The sequence below is a fragment of the Poromitra crassiceps genome (genome assembly GCF_964638095.1).
Source record: "Poromitra crassiceps genome assembly, chromosome: 11".
NCBI lineage: Eukaryota > Metazoa > Chordata > Actinopteri > Beryciformes > Melamphaidae > Poromitra > Poromitra crassiceps.
The window spans coordinates 52,013,516-52,034,667 of record NC_139643.1 but is presented as its reverse complement, the minus strand read 5'-3'; the positions used below and the strand labels follow the sequence as shown (position 1 = coordinate 52,034,667).

Here is a 21,152-nt window from a genome sequence, read left to right as displayed (position 1 = left end):
TAAATAAATAAATAAATAAATAAATAAATAAATAAATAAAGGGATTGAAAATTAGCAGTCACATTGATCCACCCCGCATGGTCAGCCTTAACTACGGCTGTCTGGAAGAGAAGGCCACATCCAACAGACGATTTAAAAAGTCATCGATTTTGTTTCCAACCAGTCAGACGCAATCAGCTGATAAAGCTAGACGAGGAGGTTGACTCCCTCAGTCTCTACTGCCCACTTCCTGATCCTGATGATACTGCAATATCACAGAAGAAGGGATTCTACTACAGGATACATATAGGAAGGAAAAACATGCACTTTCTCATGTTACCAGAGTATTAACTGTATATATTAAGCCTTAGACAAATCAAATAAATAAATAAATAAACAAAAGCAACCAAGATGGGTTTTGGAAGGCCGATACTGATATATATTTTAATTCAAGCTGCCAACATCAACATAATGTTTAGGGCTGCAACTAAACTATTGTTTTGGTAATCGATGAATCTGTCAACTTTGTTTTTTTTACCGATTAATGAACGGTTAATGAGGGTCGGTTGTCAGTAAACCCCCCCCGCCCCTCCATCCCTGGTCCTTACCTTCATGCACAGTCACTCCACAGTTGTCACACTGGATGATCTCGTCTGCATCCTCGCTGTTGTCTCCCAGACACACACAGCAGATGAGGATCTGAGTGCTCCAGCTCTGGGCTCTGTCCAGCAGGATGTCCTGGGGAATCACACACACACACACACAGCAGATGAGGATCTGAGTGCTCCAGCTCTGGGCTCTGTCCAGCAGGATGTCCTGGGGAATCAGCCACAGAGTGACACATCTTTCCTGACCACTCATCCACTTATTGTCAGTGAGCAAAATCCCAGACACAATGATGATGTGCTGGATTAGCACAAAGCCACAAGCCGTCTCTGAGGATCTCTCTCTCTGATACCATCTCAACTTCTCACTGGATTCAATGGCTGCTTTGTGATATCATTGTGTTTGGTATTATGTGATGAAACAAAGTAGCTGCTGAGCAGGACAAAAACCACTGGTTTCTATCCCAATCACAATCACAATCACTTTTATTGCCACAATATACATACGAGGAATTTGGTGTAAGTGTGCAGTGTAGCGCTCATATCAATATTCCGAGATAAAAAGAAAATATCTAAAAGACAAAAATCACAACATTGCAAGTGCAGTCCAATATATACAATATACGGTACACACGAATATAGTCGGGTTTACATCCACCTGTTTTGATGCGAAATTTCAATTTGCGCATAAAAAAACCCGAGTGGAAACGCTGCCTAATTCGCAAAAACCTCCAAATATCGCTAAAAAAGTTTTCGAGCTTGAGGGAGGCGGAAAAGTCGGGTGTATCGATAAAAGGAAAATGCGAAACGTGCGGTGGAAACAGTTTAAGCGATATTCCGTGTGTAGCCTCCACACAATAGGGCTACACACGGTAAATAATGGTACGCGCAGCACAATACCCGCCGTGGTAAACAGAAGAAGACTGGGATATTAACTTTAAGGCGACTCACTTCTAGACTTGAATGAAATTGTATTCACTTACTATCTGCTCCGTGGATTACCATTTTACAATTTCGGAGTCGAAATTGTAACATAGCAACGTTGGTCCACAACGTTGTTATTTTACAATTTTTTTTGCCGAGTCGCACCTGGTAATCCAGAAATAGCGTTATGGTACCTTTATCTACTTGTAGATCATCAAGAAACTTTAAATTAATAAGGTTAGATGTGTTTAACAGAGCTGTATATCGAGTCTAGCAGCTGATCAGCAGCTCAGACAGCCTCAAACACGAGGTGATTGACAGCTCTACAATTCGCAAAATAGCAGTGGATGGAAACGCGCATTGTTTCGCATTTTATTTTGCTGACTTTCTGAAAATTCGAATAAAAGTTGCGATACATTTGGATGGAAACCAGCTTATGAGTGTTAAGTAGGCATTCAATAGGAATTTACAGCATACCTGGCATAAGCGCCCTCTAAGGGTGTAACACTGCTTTTTTTTTTTTTCTCAAATGAATGGGATATTTGACACGTCGTGACGTCACGGTGACCCAAAGACTATGGGATTTCAAGATAATTACTCCCCTACCCCCCCTGTACCCTTTCGGCTCCTCAGAACTCCAAGCCTATTTCTATTGAAGTTTGCTCTTAACTCATTGAGTGCCAGCCACTTTTGGAGAACGGACGCTCCCAGTGCCAGAGTTTCAGAGCGTTTTCAGTGATTTCTCGAGGCCCACAGAATATTGTGTGATATTACTATGTAAACACTGAACACGCACAAAGAACGATGAGACTCTATTCTATCATCTGCAAAAAAAAGTTTATTGATCCCATTTTCCGTTCTTTAGTTATGAGCCGGAGAAGATAGCTTGATTCATCCAAAAACAGCAATTTTTTTCTAGAAGCTGAGATAATTGGCCTTTTGTGAAATTAAACATTTCAAGCACACACTGACTCTGAAGCTAATCTTTTCTAATGTAGTCACACCTCAAAAATAATTTCCTTCAATAAAACAGTTTAGGCCAGGGAATTTTGTTTGGCAGAATAATATTTTTAGCTACAACCAGCAGCGCTGGCCCCTGCGTGCGCTGCTGGTTGCAGCTTCTTGCTGGTCTTGATTTGCTGCTGGTGGGCATCGGATATTCTGGCTTGCGTTTGTCAATCCTGTCCTGCTGCCTGGGTCTGTCTGGGTGTTGCGTGCTGCTCTGCGTGCTGCTCTGCGTGCTGCTCTGCGTGCCCCCCCCCCCCCCCCCCCCCCCCCGCCCCGCCCCGCCTCAACTGCACACTCCTCCTCCTGTCTGTGGTGGCTCTCTGCTGAGTTTGCTGTGCGCACAGTGAAGGGTGCAGCTTTTTTACAGCGTTCCGCGTGTGTTTGTCACCGGCAACGATGCTTCCAGTTGAGAATAATAACTCCACGGTGTGGATGTGCGGATGTGCTGTCGCAACCGACACAGAGCGGCTCAATTGTGGGAGCAGATTGGCTGCTGCAGGCACAGCTGCAGTAACGTGCTTCAGCATATCGATGCATACGGATGCGATGCGATTTCCGTTTCCATAACGACTTCTTCTTTGTTTTTTCCTTGCCTTTCTGTTATGTGGAGAGCACTGTCGCCACCTAAGGGTTCTGTAAAATAGGTTATAGACCTCCAATAGCTACAATAGTTGTACCAGAGATGTATCAGGGATTGATCCACGTCCCACCGTCAAAAAACGCAATTGACGACAACCGTCGTCATTGGCACTCTACGTCAGTATTTGAATTGACGACAACCGTCGTCATTGGCACTCTACGTCAGTATTTGAATTGACGACAGCTGTCGTCATTGGCATTCAATGAGTTAAAATACTGAACCAAACGTCGTCAAAGTTGGCACATGTCTTAATTATAGTTAGTTTCCTGCTGAATGTGTCATTACTTTATTGATATCTTACCTGGATAAGCTCGAATGATGATGTTTATATTATCAGTCCGAGTTGCAAGCACTGTCTCCAGCCCAGAGGCAGGCGGGAGAGAGTCATACTGTAACATGGACGAGCCCCAAGCTCCGCGGGCGCGCGCAGCAGGCCAGCAGCAGCTGGGCTCTCTGAGAGCAGAGAGCGCAGTCTGATATTTCCGCAAACAAATATGGTCGCAGTTTAGCGCACATGTAAAATATAACGCTATACTACGACGTGACAACGTGACAAAGCTGGTCTAAACACATCGGCTACTGTAATATCGTCACTGTGTACAAGCAACGGGGGGGGGGGGGGGGGGGGGGGTTGACTCGCTGTGTGTGTGTTTTGCTGTCTGGAGCACTTTCTCCAGTGCTCTCTGTGCACAGTCTGACATTTCCGCGGCTATCAGTCCGACTTGGAAGCACTTTCTCTCGGCCAGTCAAACGGGAGTCTGCTCGCTCATGCACCCGCGGGGCGCGCGCACACTGCACACAGCAGCAGTGAGAGGCGGGGGCTTTCAGTCAGCAGAGCAGAGCAACTGGCTCTGTCTGTGTGTGTGTGCTCCGAGGAGGAGAAGAGCTCTGTCCTGCTCTGCGCCCTGAGAGGAAAAATCATAGGTGCTGTAACTTTCAACAAGAATCACGAAAAGCCCCAAAACGCAAATTAAAAACGGATTTCATTGCGCGGTTTATCGCTAGTTGTACGAGGGAATGACGTGGAGAAATCTCGCATTGTGTTACCCCAGAGCGAGAGGTTTGTCCTATTGTGGGTGTGCTGCTGTTAACGAGCCCATGTCACTTTGCTCCCGTAACGTAGTTTGAGTAGTTTCCATAGAGATACATGCAGAAAAATAATTAAATTTCTAGTTCGCCACTGAATTACCAAATTGATATAACTTAAAACCATTTTCAGATTTTCTGTTTCCATACAGACCAACAGCGTTGGCTAGTTGTTGATATTTATAGAGATATTGCCCCTCTCAAATAAATTATTTTTGAGGCAGTAGGCAAACTGTAATGGCGTCGATTTCCGAAAAAGAATCTCGACTTGAGCACAGCCAAAGAGTCCAGTATAGACAAGAGCATATGTCATTTCTTGGTTTTTTCCATAGGTATTTTCAAATCACTGTTCTAATACATATCTAGGGGGTAAGTCCTCCTTTAAATAGCAATTTACAGTCCAAGCGGTGCATGAAAGAGTAATGTAATGGAGTAAAAACGTTATAATACTTTGATGTAACGAGTGTAGTCCAGCTGCTGTAGCTGTAGAGTGACATATGATGGGGAGTGGGGGGGGGGGACTTTATGTATTTAGCACATAGTCAAATCAAGAACAAATGAGAGGATACAAATTGATGAAAAAATTGTCCAAGTACAGAGACAAGAAACCCTAATTGGCTTATGCCAGGTCTCTTACCTAATAAATTAAACCAATATTAACAACAATTAGATCAAAACATACAATATCAACAAAAACAAGAGAGAAGAACAAACAAAAAGCAAACAAAATGAAACATAAAAACAATCCAACATTCTCCAACAACTCCCAACCGCAGTTGTTGGAGAATGTGTGATTGTTGTGCCATCATGGGCTAAACAGAACATGTCACATCTGACCAAACAAGGACAGACAGCCGTGGCACATTGTGTGATTGGTGTGCCATGGGCTTTAGCGTGGCACATTGTGTGATTGGTGTGCCATGGGCTTTAGCGTGGCACAGTCGTGGCACATTGTGTGATTGGTGTGCCATGGGCTTTAGCGTGGCACAGCCATGGCACATTGTGTGATTGGTGTGCCATGGGCTTTAGCGTGGCACAGCCATGGCACATTGTGTGATTGGTGTGCCATGGGCTTTAGCGTGGCACAGTCGTGGCACATTGTGTGATTGGTGTGCCATGGGCTTTAGCGTGGCACAGTCGTGACACATTGTGTGATTGGTGTGCCATGGGCTTTAGCGTGGCACAGCCATGGCACATTGTGTGATTGGTGTGCCATGGGCTTTAGCGTGGCACAGTCGTGGCACATTGTTTGATTGGTGTGCCATGGGCTTTAGCGTGGCACAGTCGTGACACATTGTGTGATTGGTGTGCCATGGGCTTTAGCGTGGCACAGCCATGGCACATTGTGTGATTGGTGTGCCATGGGCTTTAGCGTGGCACAGCCGTGACACATTGTGTGACTGGTGTGCCATGGGCTTTAGCGTGGCACAGCCATGGCACATTGTGTGATTGGTGTGCCATGGGCTTTAGCGTGGCACAGCCGTGACACATTGTGTGACTGGTGTGCCATGGGCTTTAGCGTGGCACTTACCTCAGACAGCCATGACACATTGTGTGACTGGTGTGCCATGGGCTTTAGCGTGGCACTTACCTCGTTGCCTTTTCCTTGGGACATGCTGTCGTTAGTCAGCTCCTCGTCAAAGGCACTGTTGCTCTTGGCCTTCTTCTTGGGCTTCTTCACATCTTTGTCACTGTCACTGCTGCTGTTGTTGTTGTCGTCGCCATCGTCCTTGTCATCATCGTCGTCGTCATCATCATCGTCGTCATCATTATCGTCGTCTTCACTGGCGCTGCCGCCGTCCTCTAGGGATGCACAATTTATCCACATTTTATTTGAAATCGCAATATGGCCCACAGTCATTTTCAAATCGCAGGAGGTGCGATGTTTATTAAAGGTGAAATGTGTGTGCCAACATTAGTCTGGTAAAGCAGCCGGTCACATGACCAGGAAGAGTAGTAGCCTGGTAAAGGAGCCGGTCACGTGACCTCACATGTCATTTCCTTCTACCAGACCGTCTGGCCTCCAGCCCTGGGAGGGAGTTTTCAGAAATTACAAAGTGCTCTAGCGAATCAGCGACCCGCCTCGTAGGTGACATCGTAACCGGCCAATCAGGAAAGCTGCTGGCAAAACAGTTTTTCACAATTAGATCTTTTTAGGTGGGACCAGCAGCTCTATAAGTCACTCTGTCCACAAAAAGTTCACCATTTAACGGGCACAGCTTTCGCCATAGGAGGCTGAAATTTGGCATGGAGGTCGTTTGTGTGTGTGCGTATGCGTGTGTGTGTGTGTGTGTGTGTGTGTGTGTGTGTGTGTGTGCGCTCATGCGTGTGTGTGTGTACATGTGTGTACGTGTGTGTGTGTGCGCATGTGTGTGTTTGTATTCAAATTTCAAAATGCAGGGTGGCAGAGTTAGAGTAGAGTGGGCTGCCCCTGCACATGTGGTTGCAGCTATTGTGAACTGGCGCTGGTTTCCAGATGGTGCAGGACCTACCGTCCTCCTCTTCCTCGGCTCCTCCTTTCTGGGTGCTCGTCTTGCTCTTCTTCTTCCCGGCTGTGGGCCTCCAGTCATTGTCGTCCTCGCTGTCGTAGTCGTCCATCTCGTTCAGGTCCTCCATGGTGGTGAAGTCCAGCAGGGGGCGGTTCCTGCGAAAGTTCCATTTCTTGGGCTCGGCCTGGGCCTCCTCGGCGCTCACGCTGCCCCCGGAGGCCGACTGCGGCGTGGAGCCGTTGCCGCTGCTGCCCGGCGCCGTGCTGGCCTCGGTGTCTGCGGGGGGCTTCCTGCTCTTGCGTCGGCTCCTGGGCGGGGGCGTGGCGGCGGGGGGATCTTTGGCCGAGCTGTCTGAGGAGAGCTGCTGCTGCTGCTGGCGGGGCTTCTCCTCGTCCTCGCTCAGCGTGTCCTCCACAGCCAGCAGTCTGGCCTCGTCCTCGTCTATACCATCATCTGCAGAGCCAACGTTCTCACAGTCACTGTCTGTCACCTTCTCCTCACCACTCCCATTGCCTTCTGAGCCTATCAGAAGACCACACAGTGATGACAGTCAAAAGGGGAATAATGAAGTCAGTGTGAAAACCAACCACTCAATGACTACGTTTACATGGACTGCAATATTCAGATATTAACCAGATTAAGACAATAATAACAACAATTTTCTGAATAGCTTAAAGACCCCCTAAAGTCATGTTTTAAGATGTACTGTATATCAAATACTAAAATACTATATTTTTAACAATAATTTGAGGTCTGATGGTTTTGCCCACCAAAGAAAAGTGATATTATCTTCCTCATTCTGTCTCATTAGAAATTCCAGAGCAACCAATCAGGATTATCTACAAAATAACTAGCCAATCAGAGCATGCAAACAAGTGCTTTAACTGCTGAATACTGGACAGGGATTGGCTCCATGTCATGAATCAAGCTAATTGAAAATCGCCTTTTCCGTCAGCACGGAGAAACGTTCCACTTTCCGCTACGGCTGAAACGATTCCTCGAGTTACTCAGATAATTCCATTATAAAATATGACCGAGGCAAAATATATTCAGCTCGACGCGGCATTTAGACCATAGACTATATTTAGTCACATTCAAGTTGAAGAACAAGCTTAAGAAGACAGTATGGCACTATGGCGTATCTGGGGGACACGTGTGACTTTCTTGGGGAGGAACAGAAATTGAGTCCCATAGCCTGACAACCATGCCACTTGATTATATATATATATATATATATATATATATATATATATATATATATACGGTATATAGTAGGGTTGGCACGATGGACGATGGCATCGACCATCGTGATGGGCCGACCCCCCATCGACCTCTGAGCCTTCTACATCGGATCATCGTAATTAATTATCTGTTCGAATTTAAAAAAATATTTTTAATAATAAAAAATACCAAGTCCACTTACTTGGTAATGCCGCGCCGGCGGCATTAAACGAGCGCACCCAGTTCTGACTCAGAGAAGCCTCCCCTCCCCCTCCTCCGCTCTAGTGCTTCTCTGCACTGGGTGCGCTTGTTTAATGTCGCCGGGGCGTCCCCCGCGCGTGAGAAGTCAGTTGTTTTGTTGTGAAAACTTTTAAGACAAAGAAGAAACTTCACGTTCTTTCCTGTTTTCAACCCAAAGTGAGTACAAGTCTTCAACTGTGAATTTAACTCGCCCGTTTCCAAAGTGAAAGTTGAAGTCGCTCCATTACATACGATACAGCACTACCAGCAATATCGAACGGCGCAAAACAAATAACGTTAACGTTACAGATCCTGACCAACAATGTGTGTGTGTGTGTGTGTTGAATTTAACTAGCTGGCAGAAAACTGACAGAATTACTGGCGGATATAACGTTAGATTCGCGTGGGCTTTTGAACCTAATGAGAGAGAGTTGAGGAGACTGGAGAGAGTTGAGAGAGAAATACAGCAGCAGCTACTGCTAGCTGTTACAGCAGTAGCTGCCGCTGCTGCTACTGCTTGAGTCGCCTGGCTCTGTGCAGTAGAAGCCTGCTTGTCGGTCTCATGAAGAGCTCAGCTGTCTTAACATGCAATGTTTGACTGTGAAACCATCACGATTGCTATTTCGGGTATATAGACATTGTGACATCATCAGTGATGATGTCATAGACATTGTGACACCATCAGTGACATCACAATGTGGGACAAAAATAGAAACAGAGACTTCCTCCCTTTTATATGATGATAATGATGATTATATCCTCCTATCCCCTAAAAAATTAAACGGAATTCATATGGCCCGAACCTTTTCTCTAATTAGATAGCTCGCCTGTCTCCAATGAAAAGAGAAAATGACTTAATGATTTATATCAATTACAAGCCACTGTAAGCTGTGCCTGTTCATGATCTGTTACTGCAATTCCTTTTCCACCGAAAGAGGTATTTAAAAAATCATAGATTAGATCACTTTATATTAGAAGGCAGCATTCAGATATTCTGATATTTTGCGCCAATATTCTGTATATTTAAATTATTTTTTTATTTTAATGCTGCAAAACATAATTTCAGTACAAAGATTAGATGCCTATGTTGCAAATTATTGAAAAAATAATATGAACGATGTAAAAATGTATATATCAGTTAAAGGGTGCTGTGATTACCTGAGGCAGCATCGCCAACTTCAAAGTCACTGTCATCTGAGCTGTCGTAATCCAAGGCATCGAGCAGGGAGGCCGCCAGAGGCTTCACCTGCCTGCGCTTCAACCGGTCCACTAAGACAAGACAAGACAACACATTCAGTAAGAGGCTTCACCTGCCTGCGCTTCAGCCGGTCCACTAAGACAAGACAAGACAACACATTCACCTGCCTGCGCTTCAGCCGGTCCACTAAGACAAGACAACACATTCAGTAGGATGGAATGGCTGCAGGCCACGAGACTCCTTAACATACACAAATAGTGTAGTAGCTGTACTGTACCGTACTGTAGCGGCTACCATTACGTATGTTGTCTAATGTTTAATTGTATGTTTAATTAGGTATATGCTATTTGCACCTGTGCAAACAGAACGTCAACTATGTTTAAGTATGGCTAAAGTATGCACATGCCATGTGCACCTATGTGCAGTGAATATGCCACTGTCTCTGACTTGTCTTATCACTCTACTGCCTTACTGCTTGTTGTGTCTCTTGTTGTTTTTGCACCCATATGCCCTGTTATATTTTGCACTATGTTGTAAACGGAGTCCACAGCACAAGAATTTCACACGTGATACTTGTACTACGGAGTGACAATAAAGAATCTTGAATCTTGGCTGTGGAGACGCGCTCATCATTACCATTCACAAACGACTAGTACGCTGTGGAGAGGCGAGTTACAGTATATAATGACCTGTCTACAGTTGTTATGAAAAGGTGAAATTAGCTATATAGACCAAAACCATGTTTCACCCCTCAGTGGAAAGATGTTTAATCCTGTTACAAATTCGGGCATTTTAACATGGGGAGATCTGCCTACTGCCCCCGAGCCCAAGTGGCCATTCGAGGAAATACAGCTTAAACAAAGGCTTCCACATCTTCCTGGGAAAAGGGGGTGGGCTTGCCCACTGGTGTAGGGACTGTGGAGGGTAACTGATACAGTTAAATGACAGTTCCAAAAGGGCCTAGCCTACGATAAGACTTTATAGGGGAAGCATAAACTAATGCTTTTCTTTAAATAGAACTGATTTTTGTCTGTATTAGGTGGTTGTTTTGATGCATGACTGGAAATTGTAGTTTACCCACCTATTTACCAATACATGTCCAGCACCAATCAAAAACGACATACTTTATTTCCCAAGTAGGCTACTAGGTAAATGTGAGATTGTGATTGAGCTGATATTAAATAATCAATTCTCAAAGCCATAGCTGTTATGTACAAGCTGCTAGCAAACAAAGAGCACCACCATGTAAACGTTAACGTTATCTTTGCAGCTACAGTAACACAAAGGCTGCAGCCTATATCGTAGCCATGGCTTTGCTCTTTTGGCCAACAATCCACCACACAAACTCAGTTTAATAAGCAGCTTCCGCGTACAAACATGCATTGAGTTCAGTAGAATAGCGTTGTTGTGTTACTAACGTTACAGCTCAGCTGTATCACCGCCTGCCGAGCACATCCAGCTAGCTGCTTAGCGAGTTAGCTTAGCAGCCCCACAAGTCCACTTTCTTTCTACAGGACACAATACATGTGTGTGCTTTGCTTCACGTGGTTAAAACTATACGATGATGGAACAATAGCCGAGTTAGACTGACACAAGAACAGACCAAGTACAATAGCAAACAGCACGTCAAAATGCATCACATTAGCATTATTAGCTAAACAGACTGCTAGCTGCAAAGCATAGCTGAGCTAGGTTAGCATGCTAACTGCTAATTAGCAATAACTCGAGTCTACACATAAATAACGTTGTTTCATTGGTATGCGGACAGTTTCCACTGGACAGGATCGTGCAGAGACTTGATGGGTTAAAGCAACACTCACTGTATCGGCTTTGTGTCGTTTATGCTAACTAACGTTACAGGGAACACGGCAGCTCTTCCGTTAGCTGCATGTCGGAAAACAGAGCGGTGACGTCACCTACAGACGGCTGGATGTTGTTGCCATGGCGACAGCCGAGGCGATTGGTCAGATGGAGCAAAGGAGAGACATTTAAACTCACTAAACATTCTATTCTATTCTATCTAGCAGTAATAGATAGAGAGAGATGCCATTTCCCTTCGTGTTTATTAGTTGTGTTAACACATTGAGTGCCAGCCGTTTTTTCAATGCTGTAGGTAAGTTGTGCCAGTTTTTTTTTTGAGGATTCTGGCTCATTTTACAAGAGCCGAGGATTCTTTTCTGTTAAGACTTCGTGAACACCAATCATCTAAAAAGAACTAATAGAATGTGTGCTTTCTCTGTCTAAAAGAGTTCGTTTGTAGAGTTAGTAGTTATGTAGATATTAGCCGTTGAGTACAGCATGGTTTCAGAGATTTTCAGAGAAGTTTTGAGATAAATGGATTTTTAGAACCACCTCACGTGCCTGTGATTATGGGTGCCCTTGGGCAAGTCTGTATACTGTTTTGTGTGTGTGTGTGTGTGTGTGTGTGTGTGTGTGTGTGTGTGTGTGTCTCCAAACTCCTCCCTCCGTAGGTGTGGCTTTGCAGTGTTTTGTCACAGGCGAGTTTGATCCCAAAAAAAGAGAATGGAATCGCAGGAGCGGGGAAGAGGAGAGGAGAGGCGAGGGGGGGGCAGGCCCGGCTCCAGACCCAAGTTACAGAGGGGGCCTGCCACTAGCTTGGGGGGGCCAAGGTACCCAAGGGGGGTCCGGGGGGATTCTCCCCCGGAAGAAGATTTTGTACATTTTAAAGTAAAATTCGTCAACCTGGTGCATTTGAGAGCAAAATGAAGAGGCTAAATCTGTGAAGAACTACACACATCTCTAATGTGTTGTGACTTTACAAATAATTAGGCCTAAACAATTAATATTAAGTGTATTTACACATTGTGCACAAATTGCATTCATTGTGACAAATTTACAATAGTTAATATCCAGCCAGAATCATTGCAAATGGATGTTCAAAGTAACAGTTAGCAATAGCATTCAGTTAATCAATGCCTAATGACAGCCAGATTCCATGTTAAACTTTAAAACAGAAAAACGGAAAAACGTTTAGCAAAAAAAAAAAATATATATATATATTTTTTTATTTTTTTTATTTTTTTGGAATGGGGGGGCCAGTTTGTTGAATGGGGGGGCCCGGCCCGGTCAGGCCCGCCCCTAGCGCCGGGCCTGGGGGGGGGGGGTTAGACACGGGAGAGAAATTCCTTCGCGATCCCCTTCTTCCAATCTTGAGGCAGCCTACTCCGCTCTGCTGCTGCTGCTGCTGCTGCTGCTCCTCTGGGCTGCTGCTGCTGGCGGCTCTCGGGCAGTCTGGCTTACTGAACGGGCTCGTTCGTTTCTTGAGGTGTCGGCTGAGAGCTTTGAAGAAGCTTTTGCGATTCTGGTCTTATTTATGCGCAAAGGTACTCGAGTGTGTGTGTGTGCGCGCGCACGCGTGTGTGTGTGTGTGTGTGTGTGTGTGTGTGTGTGTGTGTGAAATCGAAAGAGTTTTCGCCCAGCTATTTCCTTGAAAATTAGAATGGCTTTCTCCAGCGGACCCGTGGCTGTGGCTTTCTCTCTGTCTGGAGAGAACTGTCGCCACTTAGTGGTCGGTAAAATAGATTATACACATTCTCTTCCTCCAATAGTGGTATAGAAGACGTAAAAGGGGTTGATTGATGTCCCACCGTCAAAAAAAAAAAATGTTTATGTAAGACGAGATATCTCGTCTTTGGCACTCAACGGTTGGATTATGTAAGACGAGATATCTCGTCCTTGGCACTCAACGTGTTAATATGCTTTGGTAATGTATGTCGTGCTAACAAAGCCACTTGAATTGAAGAGAGACAGAGAGAGTGTTAGGCTAGTTAGTTTTATTTTCATTTTTTAAGTGTCATGTGCAGGCTTACAAGACATCATAACATGCAGGAGCAATATAAAAGAAAGAACAAAATATGATATATCTCCAAACATGTCAGACGGTAACACATAAGGCGTGGAAGAAGGGGAGTGCTTGGCAATTTTGAGGTCCCAGCATTTGTGAGATGCGGTGGATTGGGATATCTTTATATGCCTTTCCTGATCCAAAGCCAATCCACAGCTCTGAGAGGCCTAACTCATGGAACAGATTGATGGCCAGCACGACCACATCACTATCCACTGTCCTGAGTAGGCCTTGGTGTGACCCTGCTCGACAACATGACGCAAGTGGAGCATCATCCGTGTGTCAGCTTCTGCTTGCCGGCTTGCATGGTGACAAGGCTGCTAAAGGTCTCATTATAGTGGAGCGAGGCAAGCTCCACGAGTTACGTGCGCACCTCACGCTGGGGCAGATGCTTTTATACTCAGAATGGCAACCAAGTGATCAGCATGTTACATTGTACAATGGTAATAGTGAGAACAGTGAGAACAGCCCATGAAAAGTCACAATGAAACGCTATTATGTGCAGTACTGAGTGCGCTTTCACTCTCAAACGACCGTACATCAGCACATGAATGAATCACCAAACTTGTTTTTACTGAATAGCAATTTCAGTTCTCAGCCCTGATAGGCTACTCTGTGCTGCTTTTAATCTATCTCAACCATGCTCTCAACACAGCACATTTACTTGTTGAAATGACTAAAAACGAACAGTTGCAAATCAAAGTTTATTTAGCCTACCACATGGGTCAAGAAATGTGGTGAAAACACAGCTCAGTGTTCAGGGCTCAGTGGCTCGAAAGCGTCCATGTTTGGAGAGAAGCGTGCGGAGGTCGCGCTGCTAGAAAAATCTTCAGGTCGTTGGTCGCGCCCAACACATTGACGTCATTTGACGCTCGCATTCCTCGCTCCTCCCCCGCGTCCTTCATGGCAAAGCGAGCATAAAAGAAGCTTAAGTCAGTAGGCTTGTTGATGAGTACAAGGTCAGCCTTTGTTGTGAGGAGGTGGTACAGCCAATCAGCTGTCTTCTTCCAAGAGGAGGTGGTATTGCCAATCAGCTGTCTTCTTCCAAAGTTCCTGACTGATGAACTGAAAGAATTGGTCTTTATGTGGACTATCTTTGAGGAACTACTGCCATTGGGCTCCCTTTGGCAGAGGCATCTTGGCTGAGACTCGTGTTCGGCACCCCGCAGTCCCACCCCGCTTGACACAAGTTCGGGATTTGAGACTTATACGTGTTCCAGACTGCATCCACTCCTGTCCTGCTGTCCATCATCTGGCTCTGCAAGAATGGCAGCAAGTGCATCTGTGTGTACGACCCAAACACCCTGCCTGGCATGCTGGGTTTTGATTATCTATATTACTGCTGCCATATTGAGAACAACCACAGAAGCCTCTTTGGCTGCTGGAGAGTGGCCAGGATCAAGCATGCCTCGTAGACACTTGGTTCCTGACCGCAGTTTGTGCAAAGTGCACAATCTTTATGAATTCCCTCCCAGCTTCTGATCAGGTGCCTCAATTATAAACCTGACTTTCAGGTGAAAATCAGCACTAAATAGGAGTTTCTACATTTCTGAATGAGGAGACAAATGATGCAATGTTCATAGACTGGGACCAGGTGCATGGGACTGGGACCAGGTTTCTCATAGTTCTTCATTGTTCATAGACTGGGACCAGGTTTCTCATAGTTCTTCATTGTTGTTTACTCCTATGTAGGGTTAGGGATCCTATGTAGTACATTCTACTGCTTTTGCACTCCATACATCTGATTTATTTTCTCTTGGTACATATTCACAATAACAGCCCTCCTGGGTTTCATGGTGGGTCCTAGTTCTCCTCCAGATATTGAGAAGTCCTGTGCCAGGATGACCCACTTTTGGATCTTCTGGGCATTCGAGGTCACTCTGGCGTTGACACGCTCCATGCCTTCCTGAATGGCTTTGTAGATTGCTGACTCCTTATTGGCTATTATCTGTGAGACCTTGGTTGCCGTGTCGCTATGCTGCTGGCAGAAGGCCACGGCCTCGGGGCTCAGCTCATCTGTGGGCTCACCGTTGTCGTCCACAACACATTTGAGAGTGAGCAGCATGGAGAGGAACTTCAGCTTGTCGCCGATCAGCATGGCGTTGCTGATGATGGCTGTCTCTGCCTTCACTGCGTCCTCAATGGGAACCGGGGGGATATTCTCTCCACCGGCTGTGATGATCAGCTCCTTGATTCTTCCTGTGATGTACAGGAAGTTGGACTCGTCGTGCCTCCCCAGGTCCCCAGAGCGCAGCCAGCCGTCTTGGTCCAGAGCCTCTTCTGTTTTCTCAGGCATGTTCAGGTAGCCCATGAAGACGTGTCGTCCCCATATACAGATCTCTCCGTTTCCGTCCTTGTCTGGATTGTCCAGCTTTGTCTTGCTGCCTGGCATCACCTTTCCACAGCTTGTGATGCGATAGCTGTTGCACGTGGAGATGGTGTGTGGGGCGGAGCTTTCACTCATGCCGTAAAGCTCCAACAGAGGTATGTTCAGGCTCATGAAGTACTCCAGAGTGTCTTTGGTGATGGGGGCTGCGCCTGTGTAGCAACGCTTGCAGCGGTCTAAGCCCAGTGCAGCACGAGCCCTCTTGAAGACCAGATAGTAAGACAGCGTGAAGCCCCAGGGCACAGCAGGCTCCTGGTTCATGGCACTGTAGTTGTACTGCAGTCCTATGGACTTAGCCCAGTTTACCACTATTTTAATCAATGGAGATACCTCTGCACCTACAGCTTTCATCTTCTCCTGCATCTTCTCCCACACGCGTGGAACCCCCAGGAAAGTAGTTGGCCGCACTTCTTTCAAAGTTGTCCCCAAGGAACCCTTGAGGGCATCTGGCTCAGCAAAGTAGGTGGTTCCTGCGAACCTCATGCAGATCCACATGTCATGGACCTGGGCGGCCACATGGCTGAGCGGCAGGTAAGTCACAAACACATCCTCGCCGTACCTCAATTCTGACATGACACCCGCCGCATTGGCTATCCAGGTGAGATTGTCATGGCTCAACATGACTCCTTTAGGGGTGCCGGTGGTTCCAGAGGTGTAGATGAGGGTGCAGCACTCATTGGCCCGAAGACTGCCAATCACAGCATCCAGCTGCTCGTCAGGCACTTCCTCTCCCAGCTTCATGAACTCTGCCCATGTGTAGAGATTTGGTAACTTCAGCTGCAGCTTATCTTTATATTGGATGATGGCTTTCAGATGAGGTAGCTGATCTTTAACCTGTAGGATTTTGACGAGCTGTGTGTGGTTCTCCACAACCAGGACATTGGCCTCACAGTTGGCAGCCACATACTGACATGCCTCAGAGGAGTTGGTGATGTAGATGCCGGCTGCCAGGCCCCCAGCAAGGATGCAGCCAATGTCTGCGATGAACCATTCAGGAGAGTTGAATCCCAGAATACCAACACCATGGTAACGCTCCAGCCCCAACTTGAGGAAACTCTTGGCGGCTGCTCGACACTGCTCATAGTATTGACTCCAGGTCACAGTGACCCACTGCCCATCCTGCTTGGAAGCCACAGCTGGATGATCCCCATAGCTCTCCACCGTCTCCAGGATCATCTGATGGATCGTAATGGGAGTCTCAGACCCCGGGCCTGAACCCTCCATTCTCAGCTTGACCGCCTTGTCTCTGCTGGTGCTCCATAGCTGGTCAGCAGGGGCCAGTGTTATTGCCGTTGGCAAAGGAATCACGTTGGGCTCTGTTGAAAGTCCTCCAGAAGGTTCATTCAGTCCAGGGGATCTGGGGTGCTTTGTTGTCTCAGTATCAAGGCTAGTCCCGAGATCCATTGGGAGTGGTACAGAGCACAATTCCAGGTCATTACTATAGCAACATGTGTGGCATTGTGACATCATCAGTGACATCAGTGATGTCATAAATCCTCCTCTGCTGAGGTTATTGGATGACTAGCTCATAGCTCAGCCAATAAAGCCTTAACCTGTGGCAAAACATGTCTATGACATCATCAGTGGGTATGACATCATCAATGATTTATGACATCACTGATGATGTCACTGGTAATGGTTGTATAGGGGATATAATAATAATAAAAGGGGGGGTTGGGGGGAAGTGTTGACATTTCTCCGGGGCTGAACTTGATCACCTGTGTGAGGAAGACGCTAAAAGGGCCAGGCTGTGCGGCTCGGGGAGGAAGAAAGCCAGTGAAGAGCCCGAGCTAAATATGTGCTTCATGTTTCCTGTTGGTACCTGAAGCACCGTGTGAAGCAGGGTAGGATCATGTTTCCTGTTGGTACCTGAAGCACCGTGTGAAGCAGGGTAGGATCATGTTTCCTGTTGGTACCTGAAGCACCGTGTGAAGCAGGGGAGGAAGGGGAGGAGCCTAACAGGGACACATTGATTATTTTGGTGTCTGTGTTGACATCACTTAATGGTTAAATTGATCAGTGGGACACGCTCGCAAAACCTGTGTATTCAAAGATAAGGTAGACCCAAACACCAATATGTGGTTCTAAAGTATGTCAAAAAAGAGAGATTAAAATCATGTATGAATGCATAAAACCCACATCTTCAACAGATGAATGTAACCTGTGTACTTCTGTTGACAGCAGTGGCTGCCTGCAACCCATGTTAAATAAAGGCTTGCCCAGGGGTGGAGCGGGATTCGATCTGCCAACCTCCCGCTTACATGCCAAGAGAGCTAACCTCCCTTGGCGGAGCTGGTTAACAGGCCTTTATACTGAGTGAGTTTAACCAACCTACTCACTACCACTCTGCCTCTCTTAGTGGAGCTGCATGGTTAACAGGCCTTTAACCAACCTCATTCGGTTACACTAATACATACCTCCAACAAGGTTTACTTAAATACAGAAACACTAAATAAAAGCAAAATGAAAACTTTGTAAAAAAAAAAAGTTTCTGACTCAACTGTGGTGTTCATCTGTGCATAATGGAGAATCCATGAGTCCATGTGTCATACTAGGACAGGTATAATGACAACACTAGGACAGGTATAATGACAACACTAGTTCCAGCCAGATGAATTCATCAAAATCAAATTTGCACCGCGCTGCGTGCCTCACATTGATGTGGAAATCGTCAGTGGGCAGTGTCAACGTTAATATCAGCGGCAGCCACAAACTGAACTTCAAAGATGTATTATTGCACTGTGTCCAATTCTCTGCTGACGAAAAAATACAATAAAAGTCAGAGCAGCCATAAGTTGACTACTGCGAGTGAATGCTAGGCAGCCTCACTGTGGAGAGCTAGCCGGAGGGCTCTGGCTCACACTAAACGGGCCTACATGAATCATAGCTTCCCTTTCATCTCACCCATGGCAGCAACACAGCAGCAGTCCAGACAAGAAGCCTTCTGTGTGGGAGAGGCACACGCTGCATATTTAAACCATCCCTCCCTTAGCACCACCCACAGGATGTAGCACCACCTACAGGATGTTGTCAACACATTTATCATCTATTAAAGCAGGAAGACATTTTTCAGGTTACGCCCTCAAATATCTGAGAAGGATCTGTTGTTCATTTGGTGTTGAATGATAGAACTCTGTGTACAGCTGTTAGTGTGAGAGTGACCCCTATTCACCTTATGTAGCCCCGCCCACTTGACCCATTATGTCACGACTTCCTGTTCAAAACGCCGGCTGTTTTACCTGCTCAGACTAGTCTGACTCACCTGGTCAAACCTAGTTTAACTCACATTATTATAAGTCAGACTAAGTCTATGAGTCACAGGAAGTGTAAATACAATCGGAACTTCCGAATGTATTTCCACTTCCTGTTCTTTCCTGTTAGACGGTCCTGTGTTTGTCTTCTTTGATCTTTATTTCCAATTGCACAGTAAATAGAAGGCATCTTGTTGTTTCAAATCGGTCCTCAGCATGGTGCCGCAACAGAAATCTATGAATAGTCATACATTCTCTAATTAGAGTCATTTCAATGAAATGAAACTACAGATAAATTATGTATTAAAGGGTTTTTAATAATTGAATAATTTTCAATAATAAAGTCGTTTCAAGATGTGTATAAAATACTCTACTTTGAATAATAATTTGTGTCTGATGGTTTTTCCCCATGAAAAAAGGTTAAATTATCTTGTTAAAATCCTTAAAATGACTTCCCTTCTTTCTCCCTCATTTAAAAATCCAAAGCAACCAATCAGGGTGATCTAGATTAGAACATAACGATAGCCAATCACAGCAGACAACACAGTCTTTCGACACATTCTCACTCGTGACAAAGTGACGACGACAAGGGTTCCTGACTGATCCGTAGTATCTGAGGAGTCGGGAGTGAGAGTGCAGCATTAATAATCACATTGACTTTAGTTTGAGCTGAAAATATTGATATTGTATTAAGACATGGCGACGCGCTGCCAGTGAGGCAGCGATACAATTCACAAGCAATTTCTCCAGGTCTCTAGTATGGTGGGCTGAGACGTAAAGGCACTCTCGTGAAAGATGAATGGGCAACATGGTGTCACATGATTTACACCATATGAATGGATAAATATTCCAATTTAAATGCAAAATGTTGAGGTGGTGGGAGGCTGTAGATCAATGGAAACCTTTTGGTACACTTTACCCCCAGATTCATAAATAACATCCGGCACAATTACTCCTCTTCAAATGAGGTTTTAAACCATATGTGTCACGCAGCGTCCTTATAGTAATGTTTTTATTTCCTAAAGCCCTGTGTTATTCTTGCTCCCCATGTAATTGCTTCTGTCCTCTGGCTCATCAAGCTGACTGATATCTGTGGTGGGACAGTTTCTCAACATCGCCCCGCTTTGCAATGAGCCTGCGAAGCCTCTCCTATACCCCGCCTCTTAGATCAAACTTCAGGAAGTTGCCATCTCGTTTTATCGGTGGTGGTATTTCATTCTGCCCCCCCGGGAGTAATGGCTTGAGGTTAATTTTCAATATAAAGCTGCACTTAGGCAACTTCACACATTGGGGGCTCCAAATTGCAAGAGCTAAAAGGTCTGAAACGCCAATGTGATTTTCAGCCGTCAGCAAAGTCTGGGCCGTCAGTGAGCGTCTGTGGCCCTAGTCTTTGTCTGGGCCGTCAGTGAGTGTGTGTGGTCCTAGTCTTTGTCTGGGCCATCAGTGAGCGTGTGTGGCCCTAGTCTTTGTCTGGGCCATCAGTGAGTGTGTGTGGTCCTAGTCTTTGTCTGGGCCATCAGTGAGTGTGTGTGGTCCTAGTCTTTGTCTGGGCCGTCAGTGTGTGTGGTCCTAGTCTTTGTCTGGGCCGTCAGTGAGCGTCTGTGGCCCTAGTCTATGTCTGGGCCGTCAGTGAGTGTGTGTGGTCCTAGTCTTTGTCTGGGCCGTCAGTGAGTGTCTGTGGTCCTAGTCTTTGTCTGGGCCGTCAGTGAGCGTCTGTGGTCCTAGTCTTTGTCTGGGCCGTCAGTGAGTGTCTGTGGTCCTAGTCTTAGACTGGGCCGTCAGTGAGTGTCTGTGGTCCTAGTCTTTGTCTGGGCCGATGATTTATACTGAAGAGAAGAGAAAGGAGAAAGATGTCATATTTGAGTCCAGCTTCTTTGGACAGACAGAAGCTCACTGCTGTTTAGGAGAGACTTTGTAATCGGTTCTTAAGTTTTAATTTGTCACGTCCTATGGGGAGAAGTACGTCCGATGCCACAAATGAATTTTCCGCATCCCGAGTGAAATCAAGGCATCAGTTAGTCTCTGTTGCAGCCCCAATTAGTGATGTAGGCTAATAAGACAGGTGTGTTTCTACATAAAAATCTTGCCTGGCGCAGCTTTAAAATCCCATTCTTCATATGCAGATACTCGCTCAGCATGGTCCCGTTCACAACTTACATCCTCAGGAGGCCCAGTAGAGGCCAGAAGCACCTTCAGTCAAATTAAACTTCTCATGTCACCTATTGTAATATCACGTGATTTGTTGCTGCATAATTCATAA

At 45.8% G+C, this 21,152-nt stretch overlaps 1 protein-coding gene and 1 pseudogene across 3 annotated transcripts in view; both read right to left on the bottom strand.

The window, feature by feature from the left end:
* phf14 (PHD finger protein 14) overlaps positions 1 to 11,295 on the bottom strand; it is a 154,743-nt gene extending 143,448 nt beyond the window's left edge. Inside the window, exons 1-6 of one of the 2 annotated variants that reach the window (XM_083646225.1) lie at positions 11,211 to 11,274; positions 9,503 to 9,525; positions 9,351 to 9,438; positions 6,735 to 7,253; positions 5,834 to 6,045; positions 588 to 717 (exon numbers count right to left, since the gene is read on the bottom strand). In XM_083646225.1, coding sequence (XP_083502351.1) covers positions 588 to 717; positions 5,834 to 6,045; positions 6,735 to 7,253; positions 9,351 to 9,438; positions 9,503 to 9,525; position 11,211 — 973 coding nt within the window. In that variant the 5' untranslated portion in view covers positions 11,212 to 11,274. Of the gene's footprint in view, positions 1 to 587; positions 718 to 5,833; positions 6,046 to 6,734; positions 7,254 to 9,350; positions 9,462 to 9,502; positions 9,526 to 11,210 lie in introns of both variants that reach the window. The other variant, XM_083646224.1, reaches the window with a different exon arrangement.
* A 3,677-nt stretch (positions 11,296 to 14,972) lies between these two features.
* Positions 14,973 to 17,045, bottom strand: LOC310785109 (long-chain-fatty-acid--CoA ligase ACSBG2 pseudogene; annotated as a pseudogene). Its single transcript has one exon. The product of its transcript is annotated as a long-chain-fatty-acid--CoA ligase ACSBG2 pseudogene (transcript).
* Between the last annotated feature and the right edge of the window lie 4,107 nt (positions 17,046 to 21,152).